The sequence below is a fragment of the Mus caroli genome, chromosome 6 (assembly GCF_900094665.2).
Source record: "Mus caroli chromosome 6, CAROLI_EIJ_v1.1, whole genome shotgun sequence".
In the NCBI taxonomy this organism is placed as follows: domain Eukaryota; kingdom Metazoa; phylum Chordata; class Mammalia; order Rodentia; family Muridae; genus Mus; species Mus caroli.
Window position 1 is genome coordinate 111,781,313 of NC_034575.1, and position 18,294 is coordinate 111,799,606.

The following is an 18,294-nucleotide window of genomic DNA, read 5'->3' on the forward strand; positions in this document are numbered from 1 at the left end:
CTCTCTCTCTCTCTCTCTCTCTCTCTCTCTCTCACACACACACACACACACACACACACACACACACACACTCTCTCTCTCTCTCTCTCTCTCTCACACACACACACACACACACACACTTTCACACACAAACACAAACACACTCTCACACACACTCTCACACAAACACACACACTCTTTGACACACACACTCACACACACACTCTCAAATACACACAGAGATAAATATGATAAAAATATGCTTTTCTTTGGTTCAGAGGAAATATTCCAAGTAGTTTTTATGAGACAGAGTAAATAAAAATAAGCAAAGTTAAAATATATCAGTAAAGTATACTTTTTTTTCTTTCATTAAAACCCATAACCGGAATTTTAAACCGTTTTAAACTGCAAGAGTTTCCAGATAATTCTAGTTTGTCAACAATGATGTACTGTCACTGTAGCACACCATGGCTACCTCCCTTGGTGCTGAAGCCCATTTTTCAAAGAATATCTTGATCTCCAAAGAGAGGCAGCCTCCCAACAAAAGGACTAACCACTGTCCCCAGGACACAGTGTCACCTCTGAAGAGTTCTGGCACCAACACCCAGGCCTCCATGCAGGGAAGGCCATGGGTGGCTGCAGAGCTCCCCCCACCCCCACCCTGCATGCTCAAACGTACTTCAGAATGGACTTGTTGTCGCTGACAGGCACATGAGAGCTGGAAGAGCAAGCTTCCTTCATCTTCAACTCTCGTCCTCAGACCCAGAGGTCACCTGTTGGAAAGATGACAAAGGATGTTGTCTTAGAGTTATTATTGATTAACGCAAGTTGGGGAGGAAAACGTTTATTTGGTTCACACTTCCATATCACTGTTCATCATCAAGGGAAGTCAGGACAGAAACTCAGGGCAGAAAGCTGGAGGCAGAAGCTGATGCAGAGGCCATGCAATGCTGCTACTTATTGGCTTGTTCATTAGTCATGGCTTGCTCAGTTTTCTTTCTTATAGCACACAGGGCCACCAGCCCCCCAAAAAAGGCACCACCCACAATGGACTGGGACCTTCTCCATCAATCACTAATTAAGGAAATACCTTACAACTGAATCTTATGGAGGTATTTTCTCAATTAAAGTTCCCTCCTTTTAGATAACTCTAGCTTGTGTCAGGTTGACTAGCTAGGACAGGTGTGTGCTGATGGGGAGCGGGGGGGGGGGAGCCACATTCAGTGTTGTCCAGCCCCGATATCCCGGGCATGAGAACACTTATCCACCCTCTCACATCAGACCCATCCAAATGCAGGCTAAACTCTGAAGCATCAGGTTAAGGAGCTAGCCTGCCTGTCCCTCCAGAAAGCTCTACAGGATCTCCAAGACTCTAGATCAGCTCCTAAACATTTTGAGCCACGTATTCTTTTTATCTTAGGTGAACATTCTAGGTGTTGGCTTCCTCTAGGCTTTTCTAGAGTCTTTCAAAGCCACTCTGGTCCTCTTTCTTCCTTTCCCACTGAGATGGGGTGGTGATCCCATCAATTGCTTTGGAGTCCATCCCTTGGGCCAGCTCTCCTGGGAGATTCATCTGTGTCTCACTTACTCCTTCTGGACTGCAAAGCTGTTCTGTGAATTGTCTAGTCCTTACAACACTGTGGCGCGTTAATTTATTCCCACATTATGAGTGGGAAAACAAGGTGAAGCCAAAAACCAACCAATGAACAGCAGTAGGGTCCTCTTTAGACACAAGAGTCTGGATGGTTGATTCTGGTCTCTTTTCTATTCTATATGGCTCTTGGCAAATTCTTAACCTATGTTAAGGCTGGGTCCAGCCTTCAGATTCTGTGGCAGACTCAAAATTCATGCTCTCTCTGTCTCCTTTCCACAGAAGCACGAGGGCCTTCCTGCCTGCCCATACTGTTTTCATGGAATATGAAGTGCGAGATTGTTTCTCTATCCTTCTGGTTTCCTTTGAACCACAGTTATTATCCTGTATGGCATGTAGATATGTTATGGACTCCCCAGTGGTTTCCAAAGACTGTGAAAGTTCCCACACTCTGTGACTGAATGCCTGCCCGGGTTAGTGATAAACCTGACTGGATTGTGGCCACAGCTTGTAAAGTTTTAGGTAAAAAAACAAATAAACAAAACACCTCACATGGATTCTTTTTCTGTCAGAATATTCATGGACAGAAGACTCATTTTTACCAGATCCTAGCGACACAACACCTCACTATTTCTCAATGCGTGAAGAATTTGATCAGTTCATTTCTCCCTGGTGTGTCTGGCTAGAGAGCACAACTGTCTTTGGGGCATTTAATAACTACATTATTAAATCAAACAAGTAAAACAAGAGTGTTAAGTTCCTTAAGCCCAAGCACTGATAGCCTGTCAGCCGGTCTGATGACAGAGGTCGCTTTTAAGTGACTCTAACAGGTGCATGGAGTGTGCATGTGAGGGACATGGAGACTTTGTGCCTAGGCAGGAAGAAGCCGGATGGTTAGATTTCATCAGTTCCTCAGAATGGCATTCAGCTTAAAACTCTTCAGATATTTATTTCCACATTTTTTCACTTAATAATTTGAGACCATGGTTGCCCCAGTTATAGAAAGTAGAGACAGGTAGAAGTTACTGTTTCCTGGCTGAGGACCCTCACGGGGGGCGAGGGGGGGGGCTTTCTATTTGCCCGGCAGTAAGATGACCCCCAGCACACCCTTAGTACCAATGCAGTCTCTACTCTTCAACCCCCTGACTCCTTGCCTATTACCCTCAAGATGGACATCATCCCTAAATGGCCGTTTGATGGCGGAAGCAGGAGAATTACTGTTGGCTGTGAGAAATGGGAGGACCTGGGGGAGACAGGTTTAGAGGCAACCTTAGAACTATCCCATCAACACAGCTTTGCCCACTGAGAAGCAAGCTCAGCCATGGCCTTCGGAGAAGCCAGGCCCTTTGCAGAGCAGGCTTTGACCTACATAGTAAGGCAGCACTACCCCAATGAGATCAGAGCTGGGGACTCCCTGTGTATTCTCGTTGGCCCAGCAACAGGGGTTTCAAAATAGAGCCTGGTTCCCTCTGCTTGGCTTGTTGAAAGGGTGGGTGAATTCCTTTTCTGGGTAGTTCCTTAAATGCTGCTGAGCAGAACTGTTTGGCCCTGGGGAGTGCCCCGAGTTGGGGGTTTCTGAGTTTGCACTGGTTCCATAGACACGGCATAGCACTGTTAAGTTTTAAGCAAGCTCATTACAGGAAGGACAAAGTTTACGCAGAAATCATGAGATGTGGAGTTTCCTTTGCTTTCCTCTGCATCTTCATCCAGTGTCTGCCATGTCCTTCATGATGCCCCAGCTTTGCCCATCACACACAGCCCTGCAGAGCAGTGGAGCATGCCACCAGACTGAAGAACTGGCAAGGTAGTAGCAAGTTCAGAACCCCCGTAAATTTTATAACTGAGAACAGCATGAGTTTGAACTAGCTCCTGAACACGTTCCTGTCCTGCAGCACATGAACCGTGACACCTCACTAAGAGGACCAAGACAACTGGCCACATTAGGTAGCACAGAACCTAGAGTTCTCCATGCTAATGAGGTATCTAGATAGGCCCCTGAGTGTTTAGCCAATGAGCTTCCATTCCTGGGCATTCCTTCCTACAAAGGTATTTAATCTCTGGTTCACCCTGAGTAATGGATTTTGAACATATAAATTTTCATCCTCCATGAATAAAGCAGTTTGGATAAGCAAAAACTGTCTCCTTCATTAAGGACCACTGAGTGATGGTGGTGGTGGTGTTTCATCATACATAGCCTTGCCTAAGTCTCCCGAAGAAGGTCCTTTTGTACTCCTAGCCCTCACTCAGAGCCAGATTCCTCCCATCCCAGGTTCATCACCTGCTCATGGACCCTGATTCCCAACTCCTCATGGGTCTCAGCGGCGGCATCTGGATACACAGGAGTTTGAGAATCACAGTCTTTGTCCCAGCCCCCACTGTTTTCACCCGGAGAAACACTGGCTGGGACCCCCTATCCTAGACTGTATTTCACCTTCCCTGAGTGGCCTCGCTCCCCAGCAGTGAGGAAGAAATGCAGCCCTAACACCCCTGCATTTTGTCTCCCCAAGCAGCACATAGAAAGCATTCTGCCACCCTGGCAGTGAGGTGGAAATGCAGACCTAAATAGCCTCAGAGTGCTTGACACTCTTTCTTCTCACATGGCTTGTGAGGCACTAGGCACCAAAAGAGACTCTGCTCCGCCAGCACACAGGAGTGGAGCAAGCCCGGGCCAGGGTGGGGCAGAATTTCTGACCTGCAGCTTCTTCACTATTTATAATCCCATTTAATAAGTGATCCCTCTGGGGGCACCAGTGCAGTGTGTGTGTGTGTGTGTGTGTGTGTGTGTGTGTGTAAGGGGTGATGCTCTTCTGCCTCACACTTGTTATGGCCCGTTGTGGTGTGACAAAGTGAGTACAAGATTCATTGACTCCCCCATGAGTCAGTCTTTCCAGAGCTGTACATACAGCAGTAATACAAAATGTAAGCCAGGCTCATTCCTGTAATCCCAAACTGAGACAGGAGGATCGCTGCAAATTGAAGTTCAACTTTGGCTCCAGAATGACATTATATCTAAGAAAGAAAAACAAAAAAGGTAGCCGTGTCTAGGGATTAAAGGGCTGGATTACTTTTGGGGCATTTGTTACAGAGATCACAGGGAACTGGGGACACATTCCTCTTTTTAAAATGTAGATCTTCTGACTTGCTCATAGGAAACCAGAAACCTGGTTTGTTTTGTTTGGTTTGGATTGCTTTGTTTTTTTTTTTTTTTCAAGACAGGGTTTCTTTACGAAGTTCTGGCTATCCCTGACTCTGTTTTTTGTAGACCAGGCTAGAATTGAACTCACAGAGATCCGTCTGCCTTTGCTCACAAGTGATGGGCTTAAAGGTGTGAGCCACGACGCCCAGCTGAAATCTGGGTTTTTATGGGTTGGTGTACCACCACTTAAAATTTGGTGCATTGGGCAGAAGCACTTGATGCCTAAGAATAACTATGTAAAATGATTAGCAATCTTTCCCAGCTCCTTGACGGAGTCATATTACCTTTCTGCTATAAAAAGGACATGTGTGGATCACGTTCTGGATGGCGCATTAACAACTGGTCTCTTGACCGCTACCCAGTCACTCCAGCACGAGTACACACACATAATTAGATCATTAAAAGTGAGGCTCTGTGTATGAGAGCAAATGAGCAGTATTTGTCTCTCCAAACCCGGGCTACCTCATTTAATGTAGCATTTTCCAGGTCTACCCATTTTCATGAGAATGCCTACACAATTTGGTTTTTTTTGAGGCTATCATGTGTGGCACTCTTCTGACCTCTTCCTTTGTAAGTCTGCTATGGTTATATAGAAAATCTACTCCCCCCCCCAACTTTCTATCCCATTACTTTGCTAAGAGTATGTAAGTTCTGAGAGATTTCTGGAGACTCTTCAGGGTCTTTTAAAGACAGGGCCATGTTGCCTGCAAATGGGAATGATTGATCTTTCTAATCTTTATCACTTTTCTTTCTCTTTCATCTCTTACTGTTCTGTGACTTCAAATACTATATTTTGAACAAAAGAGGAGAAAGACAGCACCCTTGTCTTGCTTTAGATTTTACTGGAAATGCTTCCAATTCCCCCCTATTTAGTATAACGTTGGCTATTGGTTGACCATCAAGGATTAAGCAACCTATTATTCACAATTATTTCACAACAATTAATGTTGTGAAAGTGGCTACATTACCGAAAACAATGCACACATTCAACACAAGCCTCATTCAGACCTCAATGGCATCCTTCACAAGACATCGAGAAAACAACTCTAACGCTGATACAGACCCAAAGAGTCTAAGTGATCCTTAGCAGGATGTGCAGTGGGTAAGGCATAAACACATCGAATCGTGCCACAGCCCATGGTCACCATACAGCAACAGCCCAGCAGATCTCAGAGGCCCGAACAGAACCAATGACCCAGAAATAAAACACAGAGCTACAGCCAACAAAATTTTGATGATGGTGTCTATCAAACCACCCACTGCAGAAAGACAGCCTAGCTAGCAAATGTTCCAGGAAAGCCAAATCTCATGTGTAGGAGAATGAAACGAGACCTGAATGTGGGCCTGACACTTTAAAACTGCTGGAGGAAAACAGGTAAAACATCTCAAGTCCCATGAGCAAGGGTGTCCTGAAAAGAATCCCAACAGCTTATGAAATAATTCCAAGAATGGACAGATGATGCTACATGAAAAAGGAACAGACAATAGGGTGAAGGAACCCTAGAGAGTGTGGGGAAAATCTCTATCAACTACACAACGGATATCTAGAATACATAAAGAACCAAAAAAACACCTTAAACACTGAAATCTGAACCATCTAATCCACAAACAGAATCAGACTTGAAATAAGAAATACAAATGGCCAATAAATACTTGAAAAGGCATTCAAGATCCTTGGCCATTGGGGAAAAATGCAAATTAAAGCAGTTGGAATGTCTGTCATCATGAAAACAAATACTGGCAAGAATGCGGGGCAAGGGGCCTCTTATTTCCCGCTGGTGGGAAAGGCAATCTGTGCACTCACAATGGAAATCAATATGGAGATTCAAGAAAGATAAAAAAGAACTAGCATACGGACCAGCTATGCACTCAGCTGTATGTGCCCAAGGGGTTCTAAGCCAACACACCTGTGAACTTTGTTGTTGTTAAGAAAAAGAACCAGATCTGTCTATTGCCATAAACACACAGAGGCAAGAGAAAGATACAAAATGGATGGAGCTGGAGATCATGATGTAAAGCAAACTAAGGCAGACTCAGAAAGACAGTTATCTCAGATTCTCTCAAGTAGGAAATCAAGATTTCCAATTGTGAACTCCAGTCCTCTGGAAGAGCAGCAGTATACATACTTAACCACTGGAACATCTCTCCAGGCCACATAAATTTCTATTTTTAAAGAAAAAGAAGCAGTGACTATCTATTGCCATAGCCAGCTGGAAAGCCACATGTTCTAATGATGCAGTCACTACGTGGTCAGCCTGGGTCCCTGAGGGATTCTGTGGACCAGAATCCTTGACCCACCCACAGTGGATTTGCATTTGGAAAGAGAAGCCATCTCTGCTGGATTAGCTAAGACTCTGGTGTTTCAGGCATTTCTTACTGCAGCATAACCTATTCCAGACTGACTAACAAGGAAAAGTGTTCCATTAAATTTGTATATATTTAAATACATTTAGAAGATAGTACCAAGTACTTAGGAGGCAAAGTTGACAACAGCCAGCCCAGTCACATTTAAGTCCAGGCAGTAAAGGCTGCATAGTGAATATGTGAGAGGGGGGAAGGGGGGAAGAGGGCAAATGGGAGAGAGGAGAAAGGGGGGAAGAGAGAAGAGAGGGGGAGAGGAGAGAGAGAGAGGAGAGAGGGGAGAGAGAGGAGAGAGGAGAAAGAGAGGGGAGAGGAGAGGGGGAGGGGGTGGAGGGAGAGGAGAGAGGGGAGAAGAGAGAGGGGGAGGGAAAGAGAGAGAGAGGAAGAAGAAGAGAAAAGAGAAGGGAAGAGAGGAGAGGGGAGGGGAGGGGAGGGGAGGGGAGGGGAGAGGGAGAGACAATAATCAGAGAGAAAGGGGGGAGACCAAATGGAGCACACACTTGCAAGACAGGTATGGGACTAGTTTGTGGCGTCTGACTCATGGCCTGCCTTAGTTTACAGTATCTTTACTCTCCCTCAGAAGGAGAATCCGTCCTCTCTTTTACTTTACAGTAGAATTTCCTTTAAGTTAAGCAGTGTAACAGAAAGGCCTTCTTCCTCAGGGCTGGGAGCTACTAAGACCTGGGTGACTGCAGATGCATGCCTTGTCTCCGAGCCTCGGCTTTTCCATCTCTGCAATAAGAATATTGCTCTCCATTGGCTTTGGCATTTCCTTAGGTGCAGTGCTCGTATTCAAATGGAAAATAAGCAGGGACTGCTGTGATTGACAGTAAGGCAGTTGGCAGTGCTCGTCCACTAGAGCAGGGAGCACTAGAGCACGGAGCACTAGAGCACAGAGCGAAGGCTTAGTGCTTGTTCTCCCCGTTTTCCCTCAGCAGGTTCCTGAGGACATAGCATCAGCTACTCAGAGGAGACAGGATGGAAGCCAGGAAGCCAGCCTGGGAAGACCCTGGTTTCTTACAAGGTAAACAGAGAAGCTTGGCAGGGGAGGAGTATGGCACAGCATCCTGGGAGGACACGGAGGCATAATCTCAGGATGCAAGGGGGGGTGGGGTGGGGGGAGGAGTCGGGGGAGGAGTTGAGGGAGGAGTGGAGGCTAAGGAGGACCATTCAGCAAAACAGGCTCTTGCAATTACAGGTTGCAACTACAGGCAATAGGTCTCATGGGGGAGGGGCGTAGGGCCCTTAGAAAACAGCCTCTGTACGGGAACAACACGTGATTTAGTTGTTGTCATCAGCTCCACGGCCTTCAATGAGTCACCTGGCTTCCCTGGATGTCAAACACATCCTCCATGAGTGGTACCTCATACTGCATCCCCACTGAGCTCCAGAATGTCCCACAGATTCCGCCTCTGCCCACATTTGTTTAGCTCGCCTTGCAGAGAAGTGAAGATATTCTAGAGATACGTCTTTCAATCTGCCTATGAGACTATTTAAACAATGGACCTCAAACAAATGGGAATTTCCCCAGAAAGCACATGCTGGGAGAAGGAAAAGGGGAAGCAGAGGGGAATGCATCTCTCAGAAAGATTTCACAACCTTACAGGACCAAACTGAAGCCCAGACAAGGCTGGGTCAAAGGAGGGCAGGGCCACACCTTAAGAAGGGCATAGCCCAGACTCTCTGTTTTCACTGTACTTCAGGACCCTTGGGTAAAATGGACTTGTGGGGTTCTCTGGCTTTTGTTGTTCCTCCTCCCAATGTGGTCACATTGAATAAATCTCCTTTTTCCTGTTTTTTTTTTTTTTCTTTCTCTTTTTTTTTTTAAAAGACAGGGTTTCTCTGTGTAGCTCTGGCTGTCCTAGAACTCCCTCTGCAGAGCAGGCTGGCATCAGACTCAAGAGATCTGCCTGCCTCTGCCTTCCGAGTGTCAGGATTAAAGGCGTGCGCCAGCTCAGTTTTCCACTTTCAGTTTGGGTCTTTGAATCTGTGTACTGAGGTGGGCGGCCACAGCTGAGTAGGGGCCCAGGTTCTGACTAAGGGTTTGGTAACCAGTGAGCACGGGTTTGCCTTTAAGATTCCTCACTGGGCTGATTGGAGTGTGCTGTCACTCTCAAGCTCACAGTGTCTCAGTGAGTTGCAGTATACCTAAGGGGTGACTTAGAGACTATTGCTGTCAGGGAGAGCTTGAAGAGGGAGAACATCCACTCCTGCAGGAAGCAGAGCTGAACACTCTCTTGAACCGTCTTCCTTAGTGCTGAACCGCCCTATTCCCTGGGCAGGGTGTCCAAACACAAGCATCTCCAATGGCCTGCTTTCATCCTTTTGCAATAAAAATCCATAATCATAATCTTATCTGGAACCCAGTGCTCAGATAGATGATCCTTGGTAGAAATAGATGAAGAGAGGCCTGGCCTGCCACCCAGGCAAGTCTGAGAAGCAGCCCCTGATAGAACCAGACAGACTGCTAACTCAGCAGGGCCGCCCCCTCCCCCAGCAGCTTTGTCCAGGTCCTGCTCGCCCCCTACAGCCCAGCAGGCACAGCTCAGGCCTTTGAGCTCACGTCTCTGGCAGATAGATGCTCTCTCTGCCCCTCAGAGGAGCCTCGGGCAGTGTGGCATACCTGGCTACCTTCCCTCTATGAACAGACAATGGGTGAGTTGTCCAGACTTTCTGCTTCAGTGACTGCTCTGTTCTGCCAGCATGGGGAGGCAGCGACAGCTGGCACACAGCCTGCTGTGGAGTGACAAAGGCCACAGAAGCTTTCACAACTCCTAGGTCCGGGGCCCTTTTCCTTTTCTTCCCACAGAAGGCCGGTTCTGGTTCTTTACATCACTATGGGATCTAGTCCCTCTGGATCGGCTGCAGAAGGAGCAAGGGGTTGGCTACCACGGGGGCGGAATACTCAGGAAATGAACTTGAGTGCATCTAACAGCCTTCTATGATGAGCCTATGGGCAGCCTGCTTTGCAGTCTGTAGAGGGCCCTTCCCAAACTGTGGTGACAGTACTGTCCTCACTTGGCAATATGGGCAATGGGTCAACATCTAAAGTAAAATGTAAGTTGGTCAGTGAGACCAGACAGCTTGGCTATCTCTGCTCTCACCTGTCCTGGTACGCACGATTTGTTGATGCGAACCAATTAAGACATAAAGCAGCTTGAGCGGCAAGAAAAAGGGGACAGGGACAGGCACAGCCAAAGGCCTCCAGCAGGCCAGAAGGGAGGCAGATGCAGGCTACACTGCCCTGTACAACTGGGAAGCCTGTGCCCCCTGCTCCTAATGCTGGGGACAGGAGTCCAGACGCTGAAAACAGTGAGCCTCCAAAAGACTGTTTCAGCACCTGTCAGCCCTCACAGAGCCGGGGCTTCCCCAGAGAGCAGCCAGCTGTCTGCTGAGGGGATCCGGCTGGACACAGGCTGTCTGTCCTTAGTTGTACAGCCACCTAGATAGCCTGCTGCTTAGGCATAAACAGCAGGCAGCCACTTAGCAGCTGCCGCCCTCTCCCGCTGTTCAGTTGTAATGGCCTCTCTTCTCCCCTCCCCTGACATTACCCACCTCTGGCTCAGCCACACCCCTCCTGCTCCTGTCCATGGCTGCTCAGTCCCACCAGCTGGGAAAGCCCTGAGAGGTTGTGTACCCTGCCAGCTGGAGGTGATGGAGATCCAGGGAAGTCTGACAAAGCACAGCCATCACAATCTCCCCTCCTACCAGGGCGATTCCCCTAGCCAGGCCACCTCTGCCATGTGACCCCTATGGTCCTGGTGACCTTATATGAACCCTCTCTGCCATGTAGGCTTCCTTGGCAATGTTTCCCTTTCTCTGAAGATACAGGTCCTTGTCCTTGTCCCCTCTGCAGCCATCTCTTCTCCCTTGTGACTCGCTGGGTTAAATTGCAGCCCAGAGGCAGGGTCCCACCCACACACCTGCAGGACAGATTGCTGGTTTCTGCTGTTGCCCTCCAGTGTTCTTTCCCGTAAGCTGAGGTAATAAAGTAATTTCCAACCCTCCCTCTCCCCCTCATACAATATACTCATATTTCCTGTCCCTGCATCCCCTCCACTCCAATCCAGGCTCACTCCCTACCTATGGAAGAGACATTCATGGAGACAGGAATCCTCCCAGCTATGGTATGGGGGCCAAATGTATACTCAGTTTGCCTGGGTCCAGGAGTGCAGCCCAGCTGAGCAGCCCCCCCTGACTACTTGGTACTGGCTGCCAGGTTGTTCTCAACACTGTAATATCTGCCACACGCATGCGACCTTTGGCCTAGTCTGTGCACCATGTGCAGATGCTGGGAGAGGTTTCTCTGGAGACCAGTTGCTATGTCTTAGAATCCCTTGGGACATGGATTCCTTTGAAAACATAACACCATCATCCCCGAACAAGAAAAATGGGTGAGTGTGACTGTGCATGCATAAATACAGACACATACACCCACACACACACATACACACACGAGAGAGAGAGAGAGAGAGAGAGAGAGAGAGAGAGAGAGAGAGAATGGTGAGTGAATGAGGATGATCAGGATGCCTGAGTCCAGTTGCCCTGGATCCCAGGCTGAGAATGTCTGCTGCAGTGACTCTGAGAACCATGCTGGCTAAGATTTTCTTTGTCACTGACTTGGTGTGTGACCTCAACTGTTGTGCCACCTCTAGGTCTTGAGTTAGCTAGTTGTAGTGGCAGCTGGTATAGAGTGTCCCTGGGGCACCTAGGGGACTAACTATATCACAGCCCATCTTCGCTACTGAAGGTCAAGCAAGGGGGTGGCAGGGCTCCAATCCTATCTCAGGGTTTGTCCCAGGGGAAATCCCATAGGCAGGAAGGAGATTCGGGGAACTACAAGTTTGGGGAAACAGCAAAAGCTTTAGGCCTGTGGCTACTTCCTAGTGCTGATAGCTTACTTTTAAACAGTTTCAAGGGCTGGTGAGGAGGCGCTATGTGTAAAGTGCTTCCTGCCAAAGCCTCAGGACCTAAGTTTAATCCTCAGAAGTCATGGGAAAGCGGACAGGGAGAAACGACGCCACACAGCCACTATGACCCACAGCAAACACAGGTACATATATACATGTGCTCTCTCTCTCTCTCTCTGGTGTGTGAGTGAGTGTGCGTCTGTCTGTTTCTCAATAATAAGTAAGTAAGTAAGTAAATAAATAAATAAATAAATAAAGACAATTTCAAGCATTTTCTTCGACATACTTTTAGGTTAAACAACTCAGCCTTCCCAAAGGTCTGGGCTCAAAGCTTACCCTGACTGCATTGTATGACCCTGTCAAATCCTTTCTATTTTCAAACTGGAGTTCATCACCAGTTTAAACAACTATGACCCTAGGACTTCATCCACAATAAACACTGTCGACATTGGGCTTCAGGCTCCAGAGAGATAGTGAGGTGCCGGAGATCTCAAAGAAGAGAACGGGCCCCAAAGAATCAGGAGACAGGTGGAGTTTAGCCCTGAAACTATACGTGAGTGGCATATTGTGTAGCCCTTTGGTTATGGCCCACCGCACCAACAGCGACGGAGAAACAAGTGTCTGGATGAGTAATCATCCTAGCATTGGCTTTCCAGCTGTAAAATCTTAAGGTCTCGCTGAAACCCTCTTCCCGCCTCTAAGATCGTGTTTCTAGGAAGCTGCCTGAGAGGAGGATGAGGTGAGCACAAGTGTAGCCGGCCGTTGGATTCACGTGCCCTGCTAAGATTTAGCCCGGAAAGTACCTTATCTGGGAGATGTTAGGCGCCTTGCCACCCTCAGCCCTTGGCTGGAAGCCCGCAGTGCGCCAGGCTGGCAGGGGGAGGAGACTCGCGCACTGCGGCTGGGGGTGCAAGTGCTCAGGCTCTAGCGCCCTGCCTGATCGCGGCCCCAGGGTCGAAGGTAGGGTGCTCCAAGGATGCCCACTACCTTTGCAGTCTGAGCATCACTCACCGTTCAGTCATCGCGCGGTCCAGAGGCCACCAGCAAGAGAGTTCGCGTGCACCAGAATTGTGCCGGCACGGACTCAAGAGCCCTGCATCTGCTGCAGGGATCAAGTCCGCCCCAGCCCACCCTAGACACACCTCCTCCCGCCCCCGAACACGCCCCTCTCCGCCCTGGACACGCCCCTTCTCTCTGGTCATCTGCTTTGCCTATCAGCCCATCTCTTCTTTCCAGGGTTCTTGGTACTGATGCCCCTCAAGAAGACCCCGAGCATTTGCTCACTTGTTCGATCTTTACGGACACCACTAAGCGCTTCGCACGCCACTTAAGTCCCCAATCCTCGAGGGCGCCCTAGGACGCAAAGAGAAAGCAGTAGGAGTGGGTCCCCAGGGGCCCTCGGTCTACAGGCGGAGGCCAGGGAGCTTGGGTAACGCAGATACTTGGGTTTCAACAAAGACCTCTGCGCAGGCGCTACAGCTACTACTGTGCGCTTCCTAGGGAGGGTGGAGTGTGTGTGTTCGCGCGCCTGAAGCCCGGGACATTTATTTATTGTCCAGGTGGCACCTGCAAGCAAAGTTGTGGCTTCTCTACATTAAAAAATAGGAGCTGGTGAATTAAAAAGGTTAACTTCCTCTCTCTCGGTCGCTGTCTTCTGAGGAGATTGGCCAGTGCTGAGGCAGAGCCCCAGGCTATAGGCTGAGAGCTTAGGGAAGCTGGGCGGCTGTGAGGCAAGGGAGCTTTGTTGACTCTGTTTTATTTCATGGTTCCCAGTCCTGACCTCAGGACCTCTTGCCCTCCCTCGCAAAGTAAGTCATCTCAGCTCGGCTCACTCCCTGGTTTCTAACCCTCTTAGAGTCACAGGGCCATTTTAGAGTATGAAGTGGGACTTCTAAAAGTGTAGGTACTCACGTATTTGAAAACAGACGGCATTAGAGTCTCTGGACCCCAATGCAGCGCACCGTGCCAATTATAGCCGGCGAAGAGATGGAAAAGAGATTGTGCTCCGCCCTTTACTTCCTGTGTCACAGACTCTATTTCCCTACCTGCAGCGGGCTAAAAATGACCAGCCTGCAGTCCCTCTTCAACTTAGCTTTCACTCGTGTTCTTAGAGAGTGATCCATTCTCTGCCAACTAGGGTTTCCTGTGGTTGGTGACCTGTTGTTGGAACCCATGTTTCTTCCCACAGCCCGAAAGCATCAGAACTGAGCTCATTATTTGGGTGCTTCGAAAAGTTTTGACAAACCAAAAGCACGGAATTCCACTGTAACTCCCAACTTCTCCAATTCACCCATGTGCAACTGAAGAAGTCAACAGCCGTGGGGAGGGCGAGTCTCCCTGTGGCTCTCCAGCATGAGTCGTGCTCTCTGCCCCAGCTCACCTTGTTGTCTCTCTCACCTGGCTTGGGACATAGGCCTCAGGTGTCCTGAGCCCTCCTTGTATGTTTGACATGTGCTGCTGATCTGGTCTGCTGTTGTTCCACAGCCCTAGCCTGCCTTGATTAAATGCTTATATTTCTCTGGAGAACAAACTGTCTTTCACAGAGACTCCAGTTCCGTATGTAGGAGGGGCCACCCTGCTGCCCAGTATTGGCTGCCTTTTACTTATGGTGGAGTCTGTGGCTACCCACAGTTGCCTACTGAACATCCTCCATCTTCTGTGAAGAACGAGGGGAAAGAAGACGGGGTGGGAAAGGGAAACATTTGAGAGAAGCCCACATATTAGGCACAGCAGCCTGCTAGTGATGGATCACAACTGCCTGTATTTCCATGCTACACTCAATTCACAAGAGAATGGGATGGCTAGAATTGTAACAGGTAACTGATAAAATATCAGGGTAAGCACACAGTGTATGTTGCAGAAATTCTGCATTGTTATCTATGCTTCAGCTGTGTGTATTAGATTGTGGCACAAAATGTGTACCACTGTGGGAAAAAAATTTAAAAATTAGTTTCAGTCAATGTTGACAGTCTTCATCATGGCTTCCCTAGTTACTTTGAAGCTAGAAGGGGGTCTTCACACTCACTTCTGGGCATCAAGAGGAGACAGAATTCAAGGAAGAAGGACTTGAGGGGAGGGAGGAGAAAACTTTAGTTTTCTTAGTAGAATGAAGAGCTGTCTCCCTTGCCTTCTTGCCACGTTCGGATATAATAAACAATGTCTGGAGCACTAGCAGACAATTTGAGATCATAACAGAGTATGTCCACAGGCTTTAAAGGTAGTGGATTATAAAGAAAGAAAAAAGAACCTTGGTCTTTATTAAACATCTTAGTGTTTCTGTGCTGTCTTCAATAAGACTTCACAAAAATGGTGGTGTGATATGTGCGACACATGGCCAGTGTGACAGCTCCTTCCCAGTTGACCTTGGCTCCTCAGCTTCCACCCCTTCTGCCCCCATCCCCCTCCTGTCTGTCCTGGTCACACTGAACGTGGCTCTCAGCCTGTGTGCTTGCTGTTCTTTGTCCCTAAGTCTCTTCTCCAGACACTGCCAGGCTGACCCCTCACATCCCTCAGGTCTTGACTCACTGTTTCTTCCAGAACTTCTCGGGCCCTCAGTACATCCTTCCCAACCCACACACACCCCTCTCTGTGTTCTGTGTCTTCATCTTGGTCTCCCCACCTGAGGAATGCCCTTCCCTCAGCCGCTGAGCACCCGGGGTCATTGGGTTGCATCAGCACCCAGTGTGCTTTCGGCTCCCTGTCTCTTAGCAGATTCAGGAAAGACACAGACTCTCAAAGTCCCAGCTCCATTCCAGGTAAGGCATGGATAGTGTAAGATTCAACCTCTGGTGGCACCACTTTTACCTCCAGGAGTGAGGATTGAAGGACCCCTTCAGGTCACAGGGGCTGAGGCCTTGCAGAAATCTGAAGTACCATAGCAAAGAGGGCATTGAGGAATTCCTGCAGGAAGCTGGTGGGAGGCCCATTCTTACAGCACGGCCATTGGGATGTCTTTAGGAAGCGTAGCGTCACAGTCCAGGGTGATTTGTGGGGTCTATAAAAAGGTGAATGGAAAAACTCCTGACCCACTCTTTCATGCAGGCGCCTGGAAGAGAGAACTTTGGCTTGATTTGCAAGTGGGGGAGTTTAAAGTGCCCTAGTCCCTGCTAAAGCCCACAGCACAGTCTGAGGTGAGGCTGCCACCCAGGGCCTGCCCTGCTCTAGGCTGGCTCCAGGCAGCTGGGCACCCGGTTCTGTTTTAAGGCAATTGGGAAATCATCTTTGTCCCTCTGTCCAGGGCCTCGTGTGCTGAGATATAATTTAAATACATGAATTCTGAAACATAAGTGAATGGATTTTCATATAAATGATTTGAGATGAAAATCACTTTACTTTTTTTTTTCTTTGCCTGTGCAGGTCCCAGGACTTAGGTCATCAGGCTTAGGGGCAGGTACCGTTCCTGATGAACCATCTTACCCACCCACCCACCCTCCTTTTCTGAGACAAGGTCTCAGAAGCTCAGGCTGGCCTAGAACTCACTATGACTATGTAGCAGAGGATGGTCTTCTCACCTCCACCTCCCAAGTCCTGGGGTGATGGTGTCACTGTGCTTGGCTCTGAGAACCATTTTCAAGACCGTTCCTTTAAAAGAATAAATTGGGCAAAGCAGTGGTGGCACAGGCTTTTAATTCCAGTACTCGGGAGGCAGAGGGGGCAGAGGCAGGTGAATCTCTGAGTTTGAAGCCAGCCTGATCTACAGAGTGTGTTCCAGGACTGCCAAGGCTACACAGAGACCCTGTCTCGAAAAACAAACAAACAAACAAACAAACAAAAACATCAAACAACAACAGAAAGAATAAGTTGCATTTTTAAAATTAAAATTAGTTATTGATTTGCCCTGTCCCTCCGCAGATGGCTTTGTGTGGTCCTTCTCAGTGTCTCCAACATGAGATTCAGAACAAGTGCCTTTTCAGAACAATTATTCAAGTACTTAAGCGTGTTCCCAAAGGAACTTCTGTGCCTGGTGACTGTACCTGCTCTGCTGGGGTCCCCGCCACACATCACTGCCAGTGCTATTTGCTTGGGTGTGGTCCTTGAATGAGGGCATTGTATTCTCTGGATGTGCAGGAGGTCTTGTGAGGGCTTGCTCTTGGATTTCAGCTCCAAAAGTCAGCATTCTGCCTAGCCACCTTTTCTCTGTCAAATGGTTTTCAGCAACTCCATTTGTTAAAGTGCAAATAATAACTCTGGACTCTCAGAGCCTGGCTGGAAGTGATGATTTATTCCCTAGATGGACATAAATTCCAATGACATGCTTACAACTGCCTTCTTGCTGACTTGAGCATTTTTTTTCTTTATAGCAATGCATTGGAATTGCCTTTGTACCCCATGCCGCATAACTTCTTAACGCTGCTTGCTAGTACTGGGTTTTCCCAGGAGCCTTTACCAGGTCACATGGCCGGAAGTGCCACTGAACGCACAGAGAGCTGCCTGGGAGCCCCTCCTCCCTTTAGTTCTGCAGGAAGAGGACAAAGGTGGAACCAACAGTTGTTCTCAAAACCTGTGGGAGGAGGGGCTGGCCTGAAGTCACCTTCAGAGAGCACCTGTATTAGCTACTCATCCTTCTCACCTTCTTATCTTCCTGGTTCCGGAAATGCAACGCATTGAAAGAGAAGGAAACTTCACCCGAGAGTACAAATTAGAAGGCCAAGAGAGGAAGGGATTGCCTTAGCTTTCCAAGGCTTGCCCTGCCTTCCATGCTCTTGCCCAACACCGTCTGAGATCCCCACCCCCATCCTCCAAACCACTACTTCACCTTGTGCTTCCCTGGACATTCACTCTTCCGCTTCCTTCACCCTTAGAGGGCGTGGGCTCCTGGAGAACTCAGGCAGCAGGGTGGGGTTGGGGTGGGGGGACTGTTAAGTGCTGTTATCTGCATCGCGGGTGCTGTGGATTGCTGCATAATAAAAAGAAGATGCATGCGTCCCCAGTCCGCTGCATTTCTACAGAATTTATCTCAGTGACAGCAGAAAGTGGCTTCCTGTTGGTCCGTATTTTTATTTCTTCTACAAACCACTGGGTTCAGGGAGCCACAGTAAATAGTTCCGGGGCAGGAAGGATTACAGGAGGACACTGCTCTTCACAGAATCATCAGAGGAGATTGTCCAGTTCCTCACAAAGAGCCTGGGGTTGCCTGGGAGCCCTAGTTCTGAGAATGGGGAGTCTCAGCCAAAGAGACACAGGAACCAAGATCTTCCCTCAAGCCAGGATGTGAAGGCGGCAAAGGAAGCCGAGACCTCCCAGAGGGAGAGACAAGG

General features: G+C 48.5%; 1 protein-coding gene across 1 annotated transcript in view; it reads right to left on the reverse strand.

Annotated features, from left to right (window-relative positions):
* The window catches only part of Rassf4 (Ras association domain family member 4), a 40,563-nt gene extending 27,402 nt beyond the window's left edge, over window positions 1-13,161 (reverse strand). The window contains exons 1-2 of the mRNA XM_021164777.1: window positions 13,049-13,161; window positions 659-752 (exon numbers count right to left, since the gene is read on the reverse strand). Of these exons, the coding sequence (XP_021020436.1) occupies window positions 659-720 (62 nt within the window). The 5' untranslated portion in view covers window positions 721-752; window positions 13,049-13,161. The remainder of the gene's footprint in view (window positions 1-658; window positions 753-13,048) is intronic.
* Between the last annotated feature and the right edge of the window lie 5,133 nt (window positions 13,162-18,294).